The sequence below is a fragment of the Pelophylax lessonae genome (assembly GCF_965119305.1).
Source record: "Pelophylax lessonae genome assembly, chromosome: 6".
Taxonomy (NCBI): domain Eukaryota; kingdom Metazoa; phylum Chordata; class Amphibia; order Anura; family Ranidae; genus Pelophylax; species Pelophylax lessonae.
The window spans coordinates 167,247,333-167,271,424 of record NC_138773.1 but is presented as its reverse complement, the minus strand read 5'-3'; the positions used below and the strand labels follow the sequence as shown (position 1 = coordinate 167,271,424).

Here is a 24,092-nt window from a genome sequence, read left to right as displayed (position 1 = left end):
GGCAATGGAGAATACTGGCCTCGTTGCCAAACCGGCCAGAATGTACATAGTGCGGGCCACAGCCTTTGCCTTCCGGTCAGCCGAATCCTTAAAGGCTGGGGACTCTTCCACCTGAATCATGGGTGCCTTGTTTAATCTGGAAACCGGAAGGTCCACCACTGGTGGCACAGTCCACTTCTTAAGTAGGGACTCTTCATAGGGGTAACACATAGTAAAGCACTTAGGGAGCCCACGGGGAATCATCCCTACACTTTAGTGACAATTCTGTCAAAATAGGCAGAAAAAGGAAACAGATCTGCTGCATTGGATGGCTTGTGAGTGCCAAAGGGCACCTGGCCTCCGTCGTATCTTCAGCTGCGTCCTCCATCTTCAGGGTCTCATGCACAGATACAATCAGTGCATCCACCAACACCTTATCGTGCGCGGTTGCAGACGTGGAGGAATCATCCTCACTATCAGAGGATTCTAGGCGCGTGGTTGCAGACATAGCAGGGTGACCCACATCCACGGCAGCCGCATCAGATTCAGAATCTGATGAGAAAGATGAGACAGGGGAAAGCGGGGGCGCTTTTTACTAGCCCGTTGACTGCAAGCCACCTTCACCCAGAACACAAGGGACTCCAGGACCGCTGTCAGTGCATGGCTGGATAGTTGGGACCCGGAGAGCCCCGCAGCATCAGAGAGGGGAACTGTGCTCCAAAGACTCCATGAGTCACCAGGGGGACCCCAGAAAAAGTGTAAAACACTGCTAAGGAACAACTCCCACCGTGCTGGAATCACCACCCGGTCGCCAGGAACAAAGCACCAAGCAATCCTCAGCAGTGAGGGAGAGGGCCCCACCAGATTCACCACCCACAGAAACAGGCACCTGCAGCCTTGTTATGTTATAGCCTTATTCCAAAATTGATATTTTCCTCAAAATTCTACAAACATTATCCCATTATGACAATGTGACGGAAGTTTATTTGAAATCTTTGCAAATTTTTAAAAACTAAAAAAAAAAACTAACATGTACATACAGTAAGTAGTCACAGCCTTTGCTTACTACTTTGTTGAAGCACCGTTGGCACCAATTACAGTCTCATGTCTTTTTGATTATGATGCTACACTCTTGGTACACATATTTTTGGGTAGTTTCTCCCATTCTTCCTTGCAGGGCCTCTCAAGCTCCATCAGGTTAGATGGGGAGTGTCGGTGCGCACTGCGCAGCCATTTTCAGATTTCTCCAGAGATGTTAAATCGGGTTTAAGACTGGGCTCTGGCTGGGCCACTCAAGAACATTCACAGAGTTGTCTTGTAGCCACCTCTTTTGTTTTCTTGGCTGTGTGCTTAGAGTGATTGTCCTGTTGGAAGATTAACCTTCCCCCCCAGTCTAAAGGTTCAGAGCGCTCTGGAGCAGATTTTCATAAAGGATGTCTCTGTACATTGCTGCATTCATCTTTCCCTCGATCCTGACTAGTCTCCTAGTTCCTGCAGCTGAAAAACATCCCCACAGTGTGATGCTGCCACCACCATGCTTCACTGTAGGGATGGTATTGGTCAGGTGATGGGCGGTGCCTGGTTGCCTCCATACATGACATTTGCCATTCAGGCCAAAGAGTTTAATCTGGGTTAATCTGACCAGAGAATTTTGTTTCTCATGGTCTGAGAGTCCTCCCGGTGTCTCTTGGTAAACTCCAGGCAGGCTGTTATGTGCCTTTTACTGAGGAGTGGCTTCCGTCTGGCCACTCTACCATACAGGCCTGATTAGTGAAATGCTGCAGAGATGGTTGTTCTTCTGGAAGGTTCTCCTCTCTCCACAGAGAAATGCTGGAGCTCTGCACAGTGACCATCGGGTTCTTCTTGACCTTCTTCCCCAATTGCTCAGTTTGGCCAGGCGGCCCATTCTAGGAAGAATCCTGGTGGTTCCAAACTTCTTCCATTTATGGATGATGGAGGTCATTGTGCTAATTGGGACCTTCAATACTGCAGAAATTTTTCTGTACCCTTCCCCAGATCTGTGCCTCGATACAATACTGTCTCGGAGGTCTAAAGACAATTCCTTGGTCTTCATGGCTTGTTTTGTGCTCTGACATGCACTGTTAACTGTGGGCCCTTATATAGACAAGTGTGTCCCAAATCCTTTTTTAATCAACTGAATTTATTACAGGTGGACTCCAATCAAGTTGTAGAAAAACCTCAAGTATGATTAGTGGAAACAGAATGCACCGGAGCTCAATTTTGAGTGTCATAGCAAAGGCTGTGAATACTTATGTACATGTAATTTTTTTGTTTTTATTTTTAATTATTTGCAAAGATGTTAAACAAACTTCTTTCACGTTGTCATTATAGGGTATTGTTTGTAGAATTTTGAGGAAAATAATGAATTTTATCAGTTTCAGAATAAGGATGCAACATAACAAAATGTGGAATAAGGGAAGCGCTGTGAATATTTTCCGGATGCACTGTAGGGTCTGAGATTAAAAGTATAATTTCAGTCTTTGCAGATGAAACCAAGCTATACAGTGGAATTACATCTTCCAATTTACAAGCCGACCTCAATGCACTATTTAATTGGGCAACTGCATGGCAAATGAGGTTTAATGTTGATAAATGTAAAGTTATGCACTTGGGGGCTAAGAATATGCATGTATCATACATACTAGGAGGAGAACAGCTGGACATGTTGATGGGATAGAAGGATCTAGGTGTCCTGGTAGATCAGAAGCTTAATAATGCCAAGCTGCAGTCTCCAAAGCAAGCAAAATCCTTTCTTGTATTAAAAGAGGTTTGGACAGCAGAGAAAGAGATAACATTTTGCCCCTGTGCAAATCATTAGTAATCCCTCATCAGGAATATGCTGTTCAGTTTTTGGCACCTGTTTACAAAATGGATATTAGGGAACTGGAGAAGGTGCAAAGAAGACCAACCAAGCTGATAAGAGGCATGGAGGAGCTTAGCTACAGTATATCGCAAAAGTGAGTACACCCCTCACATTCTTGTCAATGTTTTATTATATCTTTTCATGTGACAACACTAAAGAAATGACATGGGTGTGCTACAATGTAAAGTAGTGAGTGTACAGCATGTATAACTGTGTGAATTTGCTGTCCCCTCAAAATAACAACACACAGCCATTAATGTCTAAACCGCTGGCAACAAAAGTGAGTACATCCCTAAGTGAAAATGTCCAAATTGGGCCCAATTACCCATTTATCCTCCCCAATGTCATGTGACTCATTAGTGTTACAAGGTCTCAGGTGTGAATGGGGAGCAGGTGTGTTAAATTTGGTGTTATCGCTCTCACTCTCTCATACTGGTCACTGGAAGATCAACATGGCACCTCATGGCAAAGAACTCTCTGAGGATATGAAAAGAAGAACTGTTGCTCTACATAAAGATGGCCTAGGCTATAAGGTTTCCAAAGGTTAAGAAGGTTTCCCTAAAAATTGAGCACAGTGGCCAAGACCATACAGCGGTTTAACAGGACAGGTTCCCCTCAGAACAGGCCTCGCCATGTTTGACCAAAGAGGTTGAGTGCACGTGCTCAGCGTCACATCCAGAGGTTGTCTTTGTGTAATCAACGTATGAGTGCTGCCAGCATTGCTGCAGACATTGAAGGGATGGGGGGTTAGACTGTCAATGCTCAGACCATACGTCGCACACTGCATCAAATTGGTCTGCATGGCTGTCGTTCCAGAAGGAAGCTTCTTCTAAAGATGATGAACAAGAAAGCGCACAAACAGTTTGGTGAAGACAAGGAGACTAAGGACATGGATTACTGGAACCATGTCCTGTGGTCTGATGAGACCAATATACTATCACATATTGGAATGTGGAGGTAGGCATCCTTGATGTCGATAGAGGCGAGGAAATCCCCCTGACTCAGGGATGCCACCACCGTTCTAATGGACTCCATTCTGAACTTCTGAACCCGCACAAAGCAGTTTAGCGCCTTGAGGTCCAGGATTAGATGCACTTTGCCTTCCTTCCTGGGAATAGGTTTGAGCAAAACCCCTGAAAACGTTGCAGGACCAGGACAATCACCCCTTGAAGTAACAGGTCTTGTACTGCCCCAAAAAGGCCCTGCAGGTGGTCTGGAGACAGGCGCTCGAAGGAAAGAACCTTGCCAGGGGACAAGAGCGAAACTCAATCTTGTAGTTGGACTGAATGACTTTGTGGAGCTATTTCTCTTGCACCAGGGCTCTCGGCTTTCCAGGCAAGGTTTGCTTGGATCCTCCAGAGGAGGCCCAAAATGCTTCGAGCCCTTGTCAGTAGACCCTAAGGCACGAAGAAAACTTGTTATGAGCTGACAAGGAAGGCCCACGTCTACGACAAGGTTCCTTGCCCTTAGTAGCCTGTGGAAGAAAAGTACTCTCCCCCTTGTGAGACCTTTAAATATGTCATCCGAGGTAGCTCCAAACAGGCGATCTCCCAGCCATGGGGACTTATGAAAACATACAGTGGGTCCTTGTAAGGGCTCACTGACACTTGCGGTTTGAGGTGCTAAAAAAAGGCAGCTGAGCTATGCTTTCCCGCCCCCACCCCTTCATACCTTAAGGTGCAAAGGCAGGTAGACGAGGATGTACAAATGTCGCAATTGCAAGGCAAAGCAAAGTTTATACCCCATCTGGCTCAGCGTACAGTACTGGCACTGAACCCAATGCATTCAAGTGAATAGGGTAGCGACACAATCACCCTGCAACCACATGTATTGCAGTGCAGTGGTGTGGTATTTACAGAGTTAAAATAGGTGGTGAGGAGGAGACATATCACCTCCTGTTATACATTTGTGAAAAGAGGTTCACCGCAGATCGCTTTTCAGAGGGACAGCAAAATCAAATGTCTAAACATAGCATATATATATATATATATATATATATATATATTGGAAACTGACTGAAATTAAGTAAATTAGGATTTGGTTGGTTTACACTTACTGCATGGTAAACCAGACACAATTGGCCATGCAGACAATGTTGGTTCTGGGCAGCCATGGCTTGCACTTTTAAAGCACAGAGCACTTTTTCTTGCTTTTTTTTTTTTACCTTATTTAAATGTCACAAGGTATGGGACATTTCACTAATTTCTATGCACCAAAGCTGAGCAATTATGCTGAGCATAAAAATGCAAACATGTTGCAGATTTTCGTACTGCCCCCCAGCTCACAGCAAAGTTGAACGGAGCAAATAGAAAGCAATTATTTTCTGTGCGCCCCTGTGGTTTTCTAGTGCTAAAACCGTAGATCTCTGCACATGTGTGAACCAGCCCCTAAAGTTCTTTTGCTGCCTACTAGAAATACTTAAAAACATTAGTGTCCATAGTCTGAGCATGACATAAACAAAAGATCTCTGTATTAAACTGTACACAGATCATCTCAGTTCTGTGTCCATGTGCCTAAGTGAGTCTGCCAAGTCTAATGCAGGCTGATAAGGTCACTTGTCTGTGCAATCAGAGCTCAGCAAAAAAGAGCAGAATATAAACTGTGTTACAGAAAAAAACATCTTTGCAACCTATGCAGGAGCAGAGGGTTGTCGGAGGTTCTGGAGCCCAATATATGCATAGTCTGCCCCTGACTGTAAAGAATGAGGTACAAGTTTACTCTGTGGGTGGAATCTTGTCTTGGTTGCATAGTTCCCACGCTAACGTCACTTGGAATTAGTCTCCTCTGCAGCTGTCTGCTGGATTTATGTAACACAACTTCTTCACTGACCTCCAATGTAAGGGGGCACTTCTCGTCAGACCATCAATGTAAACAGTCATTTATACTATCCATTAGTGTAAGGTTGGCATTTACACTGACCATTAATGTAAGGGCATTTACACTGAGCACCAGTACAACAGAGGATTTTACATTGAACCACATTGTGATGGAGGAATTTACCCAACCACCAACATGAGAGGGGTTTCTACACTGAACACTATAATAACAGGCACTTACACTGACCACCGATGTTGCTGAGGCATACACCCAGACCACCATGGACAGGACAATTTTTTTTTTTCGTTTGAAGGAGGCTGTATTTCAGGAAGAATGTAACTTAGCAGGGCAGCTAGATTAATCTGAGAGCCATCAAATCTGAGAATGGGTGAAAGTGGCTTAATTAGGAGGAAACAGCAAATTGGTAACAGGGCTAGTAGTGGCTGAATATGAGTAAATATTTTTTGACAAAAATACCTAAAAATATTTTTTTCAAAAAGGGATTGCAGCTACAGTAAATGTGCTTTCGGTAAACTTACCTGATTGTGATAAACGCTATAGTTAGTTGAAAAATCAATTTTCCATCATAAAAAGGCAAAACAGCAGTGTACTAAAAATATTACATATGCTTTGTGAATTGAGAACTAAGTTGTTGCTTCATTGTATTTTCTCAAAATTCGAAGAATATTATTAGGCACTGCATGCACACATACTATTTTTTTTTTATTTTTTTCTCTTTGTTTTATTAATCCTCCTGCATTTGCTTTAGTGTTATTTTTACCACAGTTATATTGTTTTCATTGAATAGCAGGGTGGAGGAGGGGCCGAAGTACCACTTGTTGACTTTGTTCTCCACAGCTAGCGAGCCTGTAGACACACACAGCAAATAAACAGGCATGTTTCTAACGGAGGGTGTCTGTCAAATCACTATAGAAGTAAAATAGGCCCTACTGCAAAGCCACACTCCCTCCTTCCTGATGTGTTCTTTGGTCAAGTGGTATTTACCCCCTAAAGATGAGATGACTGGTATGAATAAATGTATGTACTTTGTACAGTACCATGTAATATGCAGGTATTACATATATACTGGAAATACATACATACTGGTGACTCTACTTGATTCTATTATATGCATAACTTAAACATTGTATACATTGGGGTGAATAAATCCCTATTTCCTGAGAGGGCCACGCTGGAGAGCACATCAACTGAGCGCCGTGTTGGAGAGCAGACCAACTTTTTATTTTTCTTCCACTGATACCATTTTGTTTACCCACTCACACCAATGCTAGGGCATTCTTTACTCCACTGACCATCACTTTATGGACATTCTTTCTCCCGTAGACATTACTGCTGTGCATTTTTCCTCCCACTAACCCCAGTCATAGTTTTCTCCTGCCACTAACACCAGGGCATTTTTTTACCACCACTAACCAACAACATGGGGAATTTTTCCTTTCGGCTGACCACCAATGCTGGTTATAATTTTTCCATTCTCTAATCCCTTAGCATTTTTTCCTACCTCTGACCAGCAATGTAATAGACACCATGATTTACACTTCCTTCTTACTGACCCAATCCCTGAACTCCTTGCCTAATCTCCTTAACATACAAGAGACCAACCATAAACCACATAGTTGCTGGTACCGTATCCCCACAGGCCAAAATGCCATCTTCCCTATCGTCTCAGACACTTGTTGGGGCTGTAAACAGACAAAGGGGAGCTTTTACACATATGGTGGTCCTGCCCTCGGTTACGCCCTTTCTGGGAGGCTATCCACTCAGCAATCTGGAGGCTATCCACATCACAACCAGCCATTTTTATACTACACCGATCAGACCTAACCACCTCTAAATATAAACTATCCCTTACTATTCACCTGTTGAATGCAGCCAAAACACTGTTTTCCCAGGCACTGGCGTGCCACTAAGACTCTGGGACTCATTGAATAGTTCCACCGTATAGATCAGGTGGAAGAGATAGAGGAACTGGTACACACAAGTAGAGAAACTATGACTTCAGGCCTTTCTACTTAGACATGTTGGTTACTGTTTAAGGACTCAGACCAATATAAACAACACTGCTCCTCCTTGAAGAATCTATCTTGGTTCTGTGCTCAACCTCCGTTTGTCAGAATTCCAGGTTAGCCCCACTTGCTAAATGGCAAACTGGCCAATATCCCCCAGAGGCTTCCATTCCTTGTCCTATCACCTGTTTTCCAGATCCTATCTACACCCCCTTCCCCCTGTCTTTCTTTCTTTTTTGCTCTTCCTCTATTCCCCCCCCCCCCCCCCATATACCTGATTTCTATTGGATACTCTACCTGAGTGACATTTATAACCATGAGCCCCTTTCCCTACCTACCCGCAGTCCTCGTGCTTTTGAGACATGACATACCAACTTCATGTGCACAACCGATACCTCATGTTTGGGCTCGTACGGTTAAACGTTAGCCAGTTTTCAAAGTTGCGGTTGAAGTTTTGAGGTTTTTTATTTTTTTTTTCGCTTTTATATATTTTATGACTGTACTCAAGGCATAATATGGTATTGATGCTTCTGCTATTTACATTTGCAACACTGATATGTGTTTATGTACACTATATACTTGACCACATTGGATGGTTTCTTTTCTTTTGTATTGTTCTCTTGGTTATTCCCAATAAAAATTTAAGGAACAAACAAACAAAAAAAAAAATGATGCACAGTCCTGATCTCTGTGCCCAATATGCAATGTTGTATGTTACATATTCCTGACTGCTGTACTCTATACACTATGTTGAACATTGCAATGTCCTGACCACTACACCTTATACACTATATTCTGTTGCATAGTCTTGATTGCTACACTCTATATGCTATATTTTACATATTTTACAATTGATCCCTGTACACTATATGGTAATTAATTTGTACATTACACTATATTGTACAGTTCCTTGAAAAGGTATTGATACCCCTTGACATTTTCCACATTATGTCATGTTAAAACCAAAAACGTAAATGTATTTTATTGGGATTTTATATGATAGACCAGCACATAGTTACATAGTTAGTCAGGTTGAAAAAAGACACAAGTCCATCCGGTTCAACCATAAAAAAAAAAAAAAAACCAGTATTGAAAACAATACAATCCCATATACACAATCCTATACCCGCTGTTGATCCAGAGGAAGGCGAAAATAAACCCCAGCTACGCATGGTCCAATTTGCTAAAGCATGGGGAAAAAAATTCCTCCCTGATCCCCAGAGAGGCAATCGGATATTCCCTGGATCAACTTTACCTAAAAAAAATGTTAGTGCCCATTTATATTATTTACACCTAGGAAAGAATCCAGGCATTTTTTAAAGCAATCTAGTGAGCTAGCCAGAACCACCTCTGGAGGGAGTCTATTCCACATTTTCACAGCTCTTATGGTGAAGAAACCTTTCCGTATTTGGAGACAAAATCTGTTTTCCTCTAGACGTAAAGAGTGCTCCCTTGTCCTCTGTGTTGACCTTAAAGTGAACAACGCAAACCCAAGTTCACTATATGGACCCCTTATGTATTTATACATGTTGATCATATCCCCCCTTAATCTCCTCTTCTCAAGAGAGAATAAATTCAGTTCCTCTAATCTTTTCTCATAGCTGAGGTCCTCCATGCCTCTTATCAGTTTGGTTGCCCTTCTCTGCACTTTCCCAGTTCCCCAATATCCTTTTTAAGAGCTGGTGCCCAAAACTGAACTGCATATTCCAGATGAGGTCTTACTAATGATTTGTACAGGGGCAAAATTATATCTCTCTCTCTGGAGTCCATGCCTCTGTTAATACAAGAAAGGACTTTGCTTGCTTTGCAAACAGCAGCTTGACATTGCATGCTATTATTAAGCTTATGATCTACCAGAGCACCCAGATCCTTCTCCGCTATGGATTCCCCCAGTTCTACTCCACCTAGTATGCATGATGCATGCATATTCTCAGCCCCCAAGTGCATAACTTTACATTTATCAACATTAAACCTCATTTGCCACATAGTTGCCTAATGAAACAGTGCATTGAGGTCAGATTGTAAATTGGAGACATCCTGTAAAGAAGTTATTCCACTGCAAAGCTTGGTGTCATCTGCAAAGACTGAAATTGTACTTTTAATCCCAGACCCTATATCATTTATAAGGATATTAAAAAGTAAGGGTCCCAACACTGAGCCTTGGGATATACCACTTTAGACCATTCAGAGTAAGAATCATTAACCACTACTCTCTGAATTCTATCCTTTAGCAAATTTTCTATCCAATTACAAACCGATCTTTCCAAGATCCAAGATGGGTGAACTGTGTCAAACGCTTTTGCAAAATCAAAGTATACTACATCCACAGCCACCCCTCTGTCCAAGGTTTTACTTACCACCAAAGTGGCACATAATTGTGAAGTGGAAGGAAAATGATAAATGGTTTTTAAAATTTTTTAAATATCTGAAAAGGTGGCGTGCATTTGTATTTAGCCCCCTTTACTATAATACACCTAACTAAATTCTAGTGGAACCAATTGCCTTCAGAAGTCACCTAATTAGTAAATAGAGTCCATCTATGTGTAAATGAATCTCAGTATAAATACATCTGTTCTGTGAAGCCCCCAGATGTTTGTTAGAGAACCATAGTGAACAAACAACATCATGAAGGCCAAGGAACACAACAGGCAGGTCAGGGATAATATCCCAAGGTTTAAACATCTCAAAAAGCACTGTCCAATCCATCATTCAAAAATGGAAAGAGTATGGCACAACTGCAAAATTACCAAGACATGGCCGTCTACCTAAACTGACAGGCCAGGAATGGAGCGAATCAATCAGAGAAGCAGCCAAGAGGACCATGGTAACTGGAGGAGCTGCAGAGATCCACGGCTCAGGTGGGAGAATCTGTCCAGAGGTCAGCTATTAGACATGCACTCCACAAATCTGGCCTTTATGGAAGAGTGGCAAGAAGAAAGCTATTGCTGAAAGAAAGTCATCAAAAGGTGCTCTGAACTTTTTGGCTTAAAAGCAAAACGCTATGTGACAGCTGGTCAGAGCTGATGGGAGGATGGACGGAGCCAAATACAGGGCAATCTTAGAAGAAAACCTGTTAAAAGTCTGTAAAAGACTTAAGACTGTGGCAGAGGTTTACCTTCCAGCAGGACAACAAAACTAAACTCACAGCCATCTACAATGGAATGGTTTTAATCAAAGCATATTCATGTGTTAGAATGGCCCAGTCAAAGTCCAGACCTAAATTCAATTGAGAATCTGTGGCAAGACTTAAAAATTGCTTTTTACAGACACACTCCATCCAATCTGACAGAGCTTGAGCTAGTTTGCCAACAACGGGCAAAAAACTTCACTCACTAGATGCGCAAAGCTGGTAGAGACATACCCAAAAACACTTTCAGCTGTAACTGCAGCAAAAGGTGGTTCTACAAAGTATTGACTCAGGGGGGCTGCATACAAATGCATACCACACTTTTCAGATAATAATTTGTACAGAGATTTGAAAAACATTTATCATTTTCCTTCCACTTCACAATTATGTGCCACTCTGTGTTGGTCTATCACATACAATCCCAATAAAATACATTAATTTACATTTATCTATTTACAAAGTGAGTTTAGTATCATTTTTTTTACTCTGTATATTGTAAGCGTAGGATTCAAGAAATAATAGGACCCTTGGTGCAGATGGTGAGCTTACATATTCTGGCCAGAGTATTTGTGAGTTTTAATCTTTTGGGGAGCATGTTAAATGATGTGTCTAAAATGCCTACAACCCTGCCAGCTAAATAGCATAGGCAACATGGCACTGGTTTTTAAGCACTGCACATCTACAACTGAATTTCTAGTTTAGAAAATCCAAAAAAAGTGTCAGTTTTTTGTACCATGTTAGTTCTATACTTTTTCAAAAATTATTTTTGACAGCACACATTTTTCCTTTTTAGCATCCCTCTTTCTCATGTCTTTACATTTGATGCTATGACAGAACCTCGGCAGTACACATGGTATTGTGGAAGCTTCCTGTCATGTACAAACAGGGCACTTATGTGATAAGAGTAGTTAGGGTGAGATCCCATCATGGCTGCTGATAGGCACCATTCTAACTTTTGCATTTTAGGTGCTGGTAAATGTATGAACATTTCTCTCCACAATCAGCATGAAAATGCAATGTAGGCCAGACATGGAACGATACAAATGTTTTCATGAAAGAATGGTATCTTGCAGGACTCCAAATAGACTATTTCATCAATATACATTTGTTTTAATAAAAAAACGATTGTTACTGGTGAAAAAATTAGATTTTTTGACATACCGTAAAATCCATTTCTCTGATGTTCATTGATGGACACAGCTCCTGATCTTCTTAACCATTGGGTTATACTGCCTCCTAAAGGAGTAAGACACTAGGCAGAAAAAGAACTTGACTACGCCTATGGGCAGTCCCAGGAGGTATACTCCCCCTTTCTTGCACCAAGGAGGTCCACAGGTCTGGAAACCAGCAAGGACATCCCCCCACTCCAGGCACAGGTGAGGGGGCACCTTCATGCAGAAAGAGCTTTGTCTGCGGGTCTGGAGAAACCCGCTTTGGTCTTGCCAAACCAAGGTCGCTTGGATCCTCTTGAAGAGGCCCTGAAAGGCTTTGAACCCTTGTCAGCCAATCCTGAGGGACGAAAAAACTTCCTGTGAGTCGAGAAGGACAGGCTACATCTGCGACGAGGTTCCTTTCCCTAATAGCCTGCGGAATAATGGTTCGTTCCCCCCCTGTAAGACTCTTAATGATGTCATCCAAAGTAGCTCCAAATAGACGATCTCCTTGAAATGGAAGGCTTTTTTAGAGGTCTGGTCTGTAGACCAACATTTGAGTCACTAAGGACCACTGCTGAAACAGGCAGTCTAGATATCAGGGGAGCCGCATCCAAAGAGGCATCACAGATAAACTGCAGCCCCTGGACCAACTGGTCCGCCAGCTCCGCAAAGGCAGGGGGGGGAGCTGCTAACTCTCCAGGTCACAGTGTAAAAGCTTAGCCCACTCGATCAGAGTTTCTGACACCAGGGCAATGGTGAAGACCGGTCTGAGTGCCGAGCCAGCCACAGTGAACACACTGTGGGCCACAGCCTCCGCCTTTATGTCAGTCGGATCCTTAAAAGCCAGGGATTCTTCTACCGGAATCATGGTTGACTTATTCAACCTGGAAACCAGGGGATCCACCACCAGTGGAACAGTCTAATTCTTAAGGAGAGGCTCTTCAAAGAGGTACCTCATTACGAATCGCTTAGGGACCACAAAGGGATGTTTTGGACGTTCCCACTCTTTTGTGACAAATCTGTCAAAATAGGAAGGAAATGGAAAAGTCCCATGCACAAACACAATCAGTGTGTCCACCAGCGCCTTATGGTGCGTGGCAACAGGAGTGGAGGAATCATCCTTACCATCTGAGAACTCAGGATGGGCGCCGTCTGCAGTGGCCAGATCAGATTCAGAATCTGAGGAGACAGATTAAGCAGGCGAAGGCGGGGGGCAATTTTTACTACCCCTCCGCCCAAAAGTCACATCCAACTGGAACACAAAAGGACTCCAGGACCGCCATCAGTGCATCAATGGATGGTTGGGACCCGAAGGGCCTCGCAGGCTCTGAGAGGGGGTCAGGTGGGGAATTGTGCTCCAAGGACTCCATGAGGAATAAGGGTACCCAACAAAAGTGTAAAAAGACACTGCCAAGGGACACCCACGACCCGGCCTCCAGCCACAGAGCATCCCCCTATCCTGCAGCAGAGAGAGGAAGAGGACCCCTCCAGACTCACCACCCCGCCAGGCAGTCGCCGGCAGTACCAGGATTAAAGCACTCCACGTGCAGCGTCCAGGAAGGAAAGAGGCCCAGGAGTCAACAGCAGGGGACAAGGAGGGGCTCCCATAGCTGAAATGGCCACCCAGAAGGCTCCATAGTAATGGATGCCATTAATTGCAATGCCGGACTAACACAAAATGGTCGCCGCAGGTACACAAACATGGCCACCAGCCTAGACAAAAAAAAAAATAGGCTACAAAAAAATGGCGGTCCTGCGTGGCTCCAGGAGGCTCCCAAATACCCAGGAGGGATCCCTGGGCCCAGGCAAGACACAGAGCAAGAAGGGGGGGGCCATGGTAGGAGCCCCCACAAGGTAACGCCCCCCCCCCCACCACAGCCGATCGCCCGGTCTTGGTGGCGCACACCCCCAACCCCATCACCAGTACAGCACCCTGCCCCAGCCCGAGGAGGTTGCCAGACCACCAAACGACCCCAGTATAGGTGAAGGGGGGATGGGGGGGCAGAGAGAGGGGGATACATGACCCACAGGACCATCAGACTCAAGGGGGGGGCCTAACCGGCAGGAGGGGAAACCGGGGTCCGACCGTCCCAGGGATGGGCCCGCGTTCACCCCAAAACCCTCCAGGGGAAGAGGGAGGATAGCTACTCACCATATCAGGGCCAGACGGGCACCACTCCAGATAGAACCTCCTCACCAGCTAGATGGGGGGCTGTTGGCAAGGAGGAATGCTGCGACACAGGCAGAGGTTGTATGTGACCGCACAAGGCGTTTAACTCGCAGGCCAGCCCCCACCCGGTGGGGCTATGTCGTGGCCAAACTAGCGCGGAGCTGAGGTCTGCACGCACTAGCTGGCCAGACTGGGGTGACCACTCGATCTAGATTATCCAGCTCATCGCCCAGTCCGACAGTTAAATGTAGATCTCACAGGAAATCACCAGGAGAAAAAAATCTATCTAAAAAGAAAAAATTGCCAGGACCAGAGATTCCAGCAAGGAACTAGGTCCTTGCTCCTGACTAGGCAGAAAAAAACCTATAGCAGAGAGGAGGAGTATACCCCATAGGTGTAGTCAAGTTCTTTTTCTGCTTAGTGTCCTACCCCTGTAGGGGGCAGTATAACCCAATGGTTAAGAAGATCAGGAGCTGTGTCTGTCAATGAACGAAAGAGAAATCAAATTGAGTTTAAAGTGGTACATTAAAGCATTATGTGTTAAGCTCCCCCCCCCCCCCCCCCCCAAATGCTGATCTCGATTCAGCGCTGTGCAGCAGCTCTCTCTTTCCTCTGTGGACATGGAAATGGACACACAGAACCTAGTTCAGGAATTGAGCCCACATGAGTGTCCCCATAGCAAGAGGCTTTCTATGGGGGCACTCTAAAGAGAGGAGGAGCCAGGAGCACCCGCAGGGGATTCCAGAAGAGGAGGATCGCCATTGCATAGAGCAAGTCAATTTTACATTATTTTATATATTATTTTAAAAATTACAATCACTTTAACTCATGATGCGTTTAAATCTTTAGTGATATATTACCTGCACAAAGCTTGGCTCTTCTGTTGTGGTAACAGGAGCAGATGGTATCTCTAATTTTAGCCATGGTGGCTTCTTTCTCTGTAGACTGCTGGTGCTATCCCGACGAGCTTCTGTCATTTTTGCTTTCTTGATTTCTTTTACCTGTTAACAGGAAACAAAGTTCTAACGTTAGATATGTCACCTGAGACCAGAACAGGGTTTCTCTGAAGGGCTTTTCATGCCAAGAACAAGTGAACATCCAAAAGATCTTCTAAGTGTTACTAACATGTAAGTGTTCCCGATCATTAAAGGACACCCTAACACTTAACCCTCTCCCTACCTGAACCAATACATGAAAATGATTTGATTTTAGGTGAGTTGTAATTGTTTTTGTAGTTTTTTCAATGTCTAAGTTTTTAAACTTAAATTTTATATATACAGTATCCCACAAAAGTGAGTACACCCCTCACATTTTTGTAAATATTTTATTATATCTTTTCATGTGACAATGCTAAAGGAATGTCACTTTGCTACAATGTAAATTAGTGAGAGTACAGCTAGTATAACAGTGTAAATTTGCTGTCCCCTCAAAATAACTCAACATACAGCCATTAATGTCTAAACCACTGGCAACATAAGTGAGTACACTCCTAAGTGAAAATGTCCAAATTGGGCCCAATTAGCCATTTTCCCTCCCCGGTGTCATGTGACTCGTTAGTGCTACAAGGTCTCAGGTGTAAATGGGGAGCAGGTATGTTAAATTTGGGTTTATCACTCTCACTCTCTCATACTGGTCACTGGAAGCTTGACATGGCATCTCATGGCAAAGAACTCTAAGGATCTGAAAAAAAGGGTTGCTCTACATAAAGATAGCCTAGGCTATAAGAGGCTTGCCAAGACCCTGAAACTGAACTGCAGCACAGTGGCCAAGACCATACAGTGGTTTAACATGACAGATTCTACTCAGAACAGGCCTCGCCATGGTCGACCAATGAAGTTGAGTGCACGTGCTCAGCGTCAAATCCATAGGTTGTCTATGGGAAATAGACATATGAGTGCTGCCAGCATTGCTGCAGAGGTTGAAGGGGTGGGAGGTCAGTCTGTCAGTGCTCAGTGCTCAGACCATACCACACACTGCATCAAAAAAAGCCCGCAAACAGTTTGCTGAAGACAAACAGACTAAGGACATGGATTACTGGAACCATGTCCTGTGGTCTGATGAGACCAAGATAAACCTATTTGGTTCAGATGCTGTTACGCATGTGGCAGCAACCGGGTGAGGAGTACAAAGACAAGTGTGTCTTGCCTACAGTCACGTATGGTGGTGGGAGTGTCATGGTCTGGGGCTGCATGAGTGCTGCTGGCACTGAGTAGCTACACTTCATTGAGAGAACCAACATGCCAACATGTACTGTGAAATACTGAAGTAGAGGATGATCCCCTCCCTTCGGTGACTGGGCCACAGGGCAGTATTTCAACATGATAACGACCCCAAACACATCTCCAAGATGACCACTGCCCTGCTAAAGAAGCTGAGGGTAAAGGTGATGGACTGGCCAAGCATATCTCCAGACCTAAACCCTATTGAGCATCTGTGGGGCATCCTCAAACTAGAGGTTTTTTTTAGGCCAAAAAGTTCATTTTTGGTCTCATCTCCAAACTGAAGTTGGAGGAGCGCAAGGTCTCTAACATCCACCAGCTCCGTGATGTCATCATGGAGGAGTGGAAGAGAACCTGTGAAGCTCTGGTTAACTTCATGCCCAAGAGAGTTAAGGCCGTGCTGGAAAATAATGGTGGCCACACTTTGGGCCCAATTTGGACATTTTCTTTTAGGGGTGTACTCACTTTTGTTGCCAGCTGTTTAGACATTAATGGCTGTGTAAAATTAAAAAAAAAATCAGTGCAACCACAATCTAAATTTTTTTCTTTCACTACATACAAATATCAAACAACTAACGGTACAGTGCTGCGCTGCTTAAATAAATGTGAAATGAAAATGCAGATCAAATATGAGTACCACTGTGCATTAATAATAATAGTGCAATAAATTGAAAAATAATATGTTAAACATATTAAGTGATAACATTAAATAATTCAAATGTCCCAAAAATGTGCAAAAATAGCATGTGCAAATAAGCAAACAATGTGCAACATCAAAAAAAAAGTGGCAGTGCTCTTGTAAATATTCCACTGCTAGTGCTCTCCTTCACCGATAAATGGATGGTCGCTGACCTCAAGCTCTGACCCCTCTTTCACAAGCAGGTCAGAACTAGCCATTCCCTTTTAGGGATATAAACAATCCTGGTATCGGTAGAAAGATATTTTTTGATATGACGCAGATCCTTGCGCTACTTCTGTGCGCTCTGAATTTCTCCCGGTATAGATATAAGGAAGACAGAGAACAAGGACTAGTGCTCTTCGTTTAAAAGATTTATTTGCATATACAAATAGCTACACTTACATAAAAAGCACATCGAGCTATGCAGGCTGGGCAGGCAGAAAATGTTAGGCAGGCTGACAGCAAAGTAGCGTTGGATAGTAGGCTCCGCCCCAATACACGTTGCGTCACACGTTGACTTCCTCAGTAGGGGTCCCCATTCACACCTGAGACCTTGTAACACTAACGAGTCACATGACACCAGGGAGGGAAAATGTCTAATTGGGCCCAATTTGGACATTTTAACTTAGGGGTGTACTCACTTTTGTTGCCAGTAGTTTAGACATTAATGGCTGTGTGTTGAGTTATTTTGAGGGGACAGTAAATTTACACTGTTATCTAAGCTGTACACTCACTACTTTACATTGTAGCAAAGTGTAAAGTGTAATTTCTTGTTGTTACATGAAAAGATATACAGTCAGGTCCATAAATATTGGGACATCGACACAATTCTAATCTTTTTGGCTCTATACACCACCACAATGGATTTGAAATTAAACAAGATGTGATTTAATTGTAGACTTTCGGCTTTAATTTTAGGGTATTTACATCCAAATCAGGTGAACGGTGTAGGAATTACAACAGTTTGCATATGTGCCTCCCACTTTTTTAAGAGACCAAAAGTAATGGGACAGATTAACAAACATGAATCAAACTTTCACTTTTTAATACTTGTTGCAAATCCTTTGCAGTCAATTACAGCCTGAAGTCTGGAACGCATAGACATCACCAGACGCTGGGCTTCATCCCTGGTGATGCTCTACCAGGCCTCTACTGCAAAAGTCTTCAGTTCCTGCTTGTTCTTGGGGCATTTTCCTTTCAATTTTGTCTTCAGCAAGTGAAATGCATGCTTAATCGGATTCAGGTCAGGTAATTGACTTGCCATTGCATAACATTCCAGTTCTTTTCCTTAAAAAACTCTTTAGTTGCTTTCGTAGTATGCTTCGGGTCATTGTCCCTCTGCACTGTGAAGTGCCATCCAATAAGTTCTGAAGCATTTGGCTGAATACGAGCAGATAATATTGCCCGAAACACTTCAGAATTCATCCTGCTACTTTTGTCAGCAGTCACATCATCAATAAATACAAGAGAACCAGTTCCATTGGCAGCCATACATGCCCACGCCATGACACTTCCACCACCATGCTTCACTGATGAGGTGGTATGCTTTGGATCATGAGCAGTTCCTTTCCTTCTCCATACTCTTCTCATCACTCTGGTACAAGTTTATCTTGGTCTGATCTGTCCATAGGATGTTGTTCCAGAAATGTGAAGGCTTTTTTTAGATGTTGTTTGGTAAACTCTAATCTGGCCTTCCTGTTTTTGAGGCTCACCAATGGTTTACATCTTGTGGTGAACCCTCTGTATTCACTCTGGTGAAGTCTTCTCTTGACTGTTGATTTTGACACACATACACCTACCTCCTGAAGAGTGTTCTTGATCTGGCCAACTGTTGTGAAGGCTGTTTTCTTCAAAGGGAAAAAATTATTCGATCATCCACCACAGTTGTTTTCCATGGTCTTCCGGGTCTTTTGTTGTTGCTGAGCTCACTGGTGCGTTCTTTCTTTTTAAGGATGTTCCAAACAGTTGATTTGGCCACACCTAATATTTTTGCTATCTCTCTGATGGGTTTGTTTTATTTTTTCAGCCTAATGATGGCTTGCTTCACTGATAGTGACAGCTCTTTGGATCTCATATTGAGAGTTGACAGCAACAGATTCCAAATGCAAATAGCATACTTGAAATGAACTCTGTAATTCCTACACCTTTCGCCTGATTTGGATGTAAATACCCTCAAATTAAAGCTGGAAGTCTGCAGTTAAAGCACATATTGTTTGTTTCATTTCAAATCCATTGTGGTGGTGTATAGAGCCAAAAAGATTTTAATTGTGTCGATGTCCCAATATTTATGGACCTGACTGTAATAAAATATTTACAAAAATGTGAGGGGTGTACCCACTTTTGTGAGCTACTGTATATATGCTACTGTATATATCAGTTATAACATCATTTTTCAGGTTTTCTTGAAATTTAGGTAAATTGAGTCCAGGGATAACTTGAAGATAACGGGTTATGAAGATAAGTTCATGATACAGAAAACTGAATAATAATGTATTATTTTTGTAATGTTTAAAGACTTCAATATGTCTTTGCAATTCCTTTAAAAGATTTGCAAAGAAAGCCAAGGTGTCAGTGGGTACAGTTTCCTACACCATCAAAAGAGACTTGGAAGCAGGAGGAAACATTGACTGGAAAAGTCAACAGCTTGCGTGAGATGCTCCTCACGAGTTTAATCGTTTCATGCAGAGTTTAATAATGGTTGAAGATTTTAAAAGAAAAGAGAAGAGTTCAAGCTCTGGGTTTGAGAGGTCGAGCGTCAGTAGGAAAGCCACAGCTAAATGGCAAAATAGGAAAAAGAGACTTGCTGGGCCAAAAGATACTGCTGGTGGACAGTTCATTAACATACACAAGCTTAGTTTTACAAATAAACATTTACAGGACAACATATTTTTGGGGCACTATGGGTCAGAATGTCTATTTGTGAGATTTGACTATAACTTTCAAAGTCAAAAAGATGGAGCTAGTTTGCAGATTCGAAATTCTGATTTCACTCTGATGTTCCAGATCCATGCTTATTCTGGGTCTGTATCTCAGAAAGTAAATGACAAAGACAAACAAGTAAATACCATTCTCATAAAGGCAAATAAAACCTCTAAATTTCTGTAATTACAGCTGTCCTTTAATCACTGCTATGGAAACAGAAGGATCAACCCAGATGAGATGGTGATGGCAACAGGTATCAGCACACTGGGGATAGAATCCTTGCAACAACAATGTAGGGATCTACCTTTATCATTTGGGGACAGTGTGGTCAACTCCACTGTCATAGTGATGGAGGGATTGGCACTACTGCCATGCAGACAGACTGATTGGACCTATTATTATGGCACTTAATAGGAATCAATCCTATTGCCACAGTATTGGAGGGAGAATAGCCCCAATTCTATGGTGCTTTAGTGATCATCCATTGTGTTGCCATGACAACAGGGGGGTTGGTACAATTGCTGTGGCAACTAAGGTATCTGCCCCACTTCCATGGCCATTTAGAGACTGACTGCATTGCCATGACAAGGAGAGATTGTTGTTAATCATCCTTCCAAACGCAATGATGTGACAGACGTGTCAATAGATGTATAGGAGAAAGAATGATGTATATTGTGTATGACAACCACAGGAGTAAGGCTCCATGCAGAGCAGTAAGGCTTCTAAATCTAGAAGCAAACAGTGCTATCCTATGTGTCTATTAGAGATAGGCCCGCAGCTGCAAAGATCGGGAAATGTCTCAGTGCCTGTGAATAGCGGAGTGCAGTGTCGGCTTCCTGGCGGGATCATGCACGTGCAACTCGAACACGCCCAAGCCTATCTCTAGTGTCTATGCAGTGCACACTATTTTAGTCTAAAAGTGTTTTTGAAGCTTTAGCTTCTAGAAGCAGAAAAAAACTTTTTTTTGCGTTTTTTGGGAGTGATTTGCCATCAGAAAAAAAAGCTGAAAGTTCCTAACTGTTGCTGCTAAAAGCTGGCATAAAAACACTATTATGAGCGTTTGTCATCCAGAATTTTTCCAGCATTTTGTTAGCTTATAGTGTGCATGGAGCCTAAAAGTAAGATTTCTCTGAGTTGAAAAACAGGAGTGCGGTAAAAAATGGACACTGAGAAAACAAGAGAAAAGTGAACGCAAACCATGGCTAACACTATTTCTACTTCCTGATCAAAAGTATACTTAAGGGTTCTTTCACACGGGCTTTCCGCCTGGCAGACTCCGTTTTGCTCAGCTCAGCGAGGATCGATCCACGACCTCCGCTGAGCAGGCGGATGATAGGTCCGTCTCCACTTACTTTTCAGAGACGGAGCTGTCAAAGCCCGCTCTCTTCTATAGGATATCGGATGAAAACGGACCGCCTGTCCGTTTTCATCCGATTCGATCCTCCAGACTTATGGAAAATAGGGTATCCATCCATCTGGATTTCACTAACCACATCAGATCGGCAAGAAGCGGGTATAAGCGGAGATGTCACCGCTGACATCCGCTGCTCCTTAGAGGTGCATGGAGCATCCGATCAGGTCTGCCTGAAAAACTGACAGGCGGACCTGATCAGAAAGCCCGTGTGAAAGGGCCCTAAGTTTACCTTAAACCAGCAACTTGCTGCTTTCTTTTGTATAGGGTTATGTGGCAATGATGGCAACCACACCATCATTCATATGAACAAGAAAAGATAACATATCTACTCCTAGATGCCTCAGGCATAAACAAAGCACTGGCAAGGTTAAGACTGCATTATTATGGAACATCACTATTGTCTAACCTAAATCCACTTGTTGCTTTCCATATGCCTTTCCAGGGTCATTACTTTTTTATGTGTAAAATTTAGTTTATGCATAGAACAAGAAGTCCCTTTTTAGCATTTACAGTATAACATCATTTCATTTTCATTGTTATTCTAATGACAAAAAATGTAAAGAATATTTCCCCGTAAAATGTCCACAGCGATCATATCTAACATAAAGGTTTCATAACGAAGGACCATTTAAAAAAAGACCCATAAAAGACATTCTAGCGAAATATCTTGATATGGCATTAATACAGGACAAGCAACAAACTATAACAAACGAACAACAACAGTTACAAAAAAAAAAAAGAAAAACACTCTTCTATTACTTTTTTGTAAGTAGAATTTTAGCCCCTGTTCGCATTGGAGTGACTTGTTGTGCGATTTGACAGGTCAATTCGCAGGCTATTGACGGCAACTTTTCTGTTCAAATCGGTGCAACGCCAACTTTCTGGCACCGCATTGATTTGAAAAAGTAGAAGATGCACTACTTTTGCCGATTTCGGGTGTGACTTGAATAAGACATCTGTGCATGAAGCTGCACAGATGTCTTCAAAGTAACACCCAAAGTCGCACTGAGATGCGGCTTTGAAATCGTGCGATTTCAGATGCAGTTGCACAATTTCAAAGCCGAAGTCAATGTGAACGGGGGCTTACACAAAAGCAATGTTCGTAAGATAACATATATAGTAACAGACTTTACAACAATGTGCACTCTTATACATTGTGGTTTTTTGAGGTGTTCCATTCCTCTGAAAGAGGACCATACTGGGCAATGCACCAAAAATGCTGTATGCAGGATATGCCTCCAACATGTTGTAATATAGTGCAAGAGAAGAAGTCGTATAGAAAGCATATTTGTGTTACTTATATATTGTCTCTGTTTTAAACACAGCAAAATGCATGTCAAGATCCCTGATGTAAAGCTATCACAGAAGAAAAAAAATGCTGTATTTTTTGTGATATGAGAGTGCTTAGCTCTCGTGGTAGATATGTTTTGTACAGTGAGTCCATGGCAGACAGAGACTATAGTTAAAACTGAATTCCAACTTTATTTTCACTAGAACTGAATGGAATGATCAATCCCAGCATAGATCATACCTCTGTACCATATTGCTCTGTTGTCTGCAGATACCCTAATATTCTGGGTTTAGTTGTGGCTTTGTTTCTTGTGACACTGTATATCCTGCTGATAGACTCTGTTACTTCCACAGCCACTTCCTGCACCAGCTACAGTCTGCACACTCCCCTTTGTAGTCTTGCAGACTCTGCAAATGATGTAACTTCCTTCTCTGATGGTGGGTGGGATTGAATACATCCTAATTAACATTCAATCCCACTCAGTCACACCTACAGAAAGAGCCTGAACCTTCCAAATCCCCTCTCACAGATCACAGCATTATTCAAGAAGTAAACACCTTCATATAATATTCACAGGCTATTCTTAAAGCTAGCTGCGCTGCTGCAGGGCAGATTGAATAACTCACACTTAGAATGCAATCCTGCCCAGTTAAATATGCCGACCAGTGTGACCAGGGAGAGTCCCACCCCTCACACCCCACCCTCCCAGAGCCTTGCTCTCTGTGAAGTGATTCATTTACATATGAAGGAAACAGCGTCATAATAACCTCCCATAGCCGTTCCTCTGCAGTCTTGCAGTAAGCCATTATATTTTGGCATTCTGCAAGACAGAACTGACACGGGAGGAGGTATGACACTTTTACACCTTTCACCACCCTCACGAAGGCCAAGAAACACTCAGAGTAACCCTAGGACCTATCCACATCAGATCCCAGAACTGGTACAAGTGACTCCCATAGCCCGCCCTGAAATTAAAGAGGCTTTAAAGGATCATGGGACATGTAGTATCAGGACTGGAAAAGGAAGGAAACAGGAAGTCAGAGAAATATTAAATTCAGCCAAGAGGAGGAGCGAAATCACAAACACAGAAACCCGCTGCATACAGCTAAAAGAGATATGTTACACGCAAACTGACGGTGGGGTTGTGTTCATTTACATGCACAATGCATCTGCTGTTTTGGGGAGGAAAAGCTGTGGAGTTCTTCTTTAAGGGTCTGGTAGCCCACTTTTATTAAAAGAAAATAGAAAAGAAAGTCCTTACAACATCAGGTTTCCCACGTAGGGGTCTCAGCTTCACACCAAATAAAAAATGCTGAGCCACCTGGCACTTAAACTCACTCAGCTTCTATTATAGGCAGAAGTTCTCCTGATACTCAAGGTGTTCTCACTCCTATGAGACTCAGATTCCT

At 42.9% G+C, this 24,092-nt stretch overlaps 1 protein-coding gene across 1 annotated transcript in view; it reads right to left on the bottom strand.

Annotated features, from left to right (window-relative positions):
- RHBDF1 (rhomboid 5 homolog 1) overlaps window positions 1-24,092 on the bottom strand; it is a 219,202-nt gene that overhangs the window by 122,124 nt on the left and 72,986 nt on the right. The window contains exon 2 of the mRNA XM_082260219.1: window positions 15,019-15,159. Coding sequence (XP_082116345.1) covers window positions 15,019-15,135 — 117 coding nt within the window. The 5' untranslated portion in view covers window positions 15,136-15,159. The remainder of the gene's footprint in view (window positions 1-15,018; window positions 15,160-24,092) is intronic.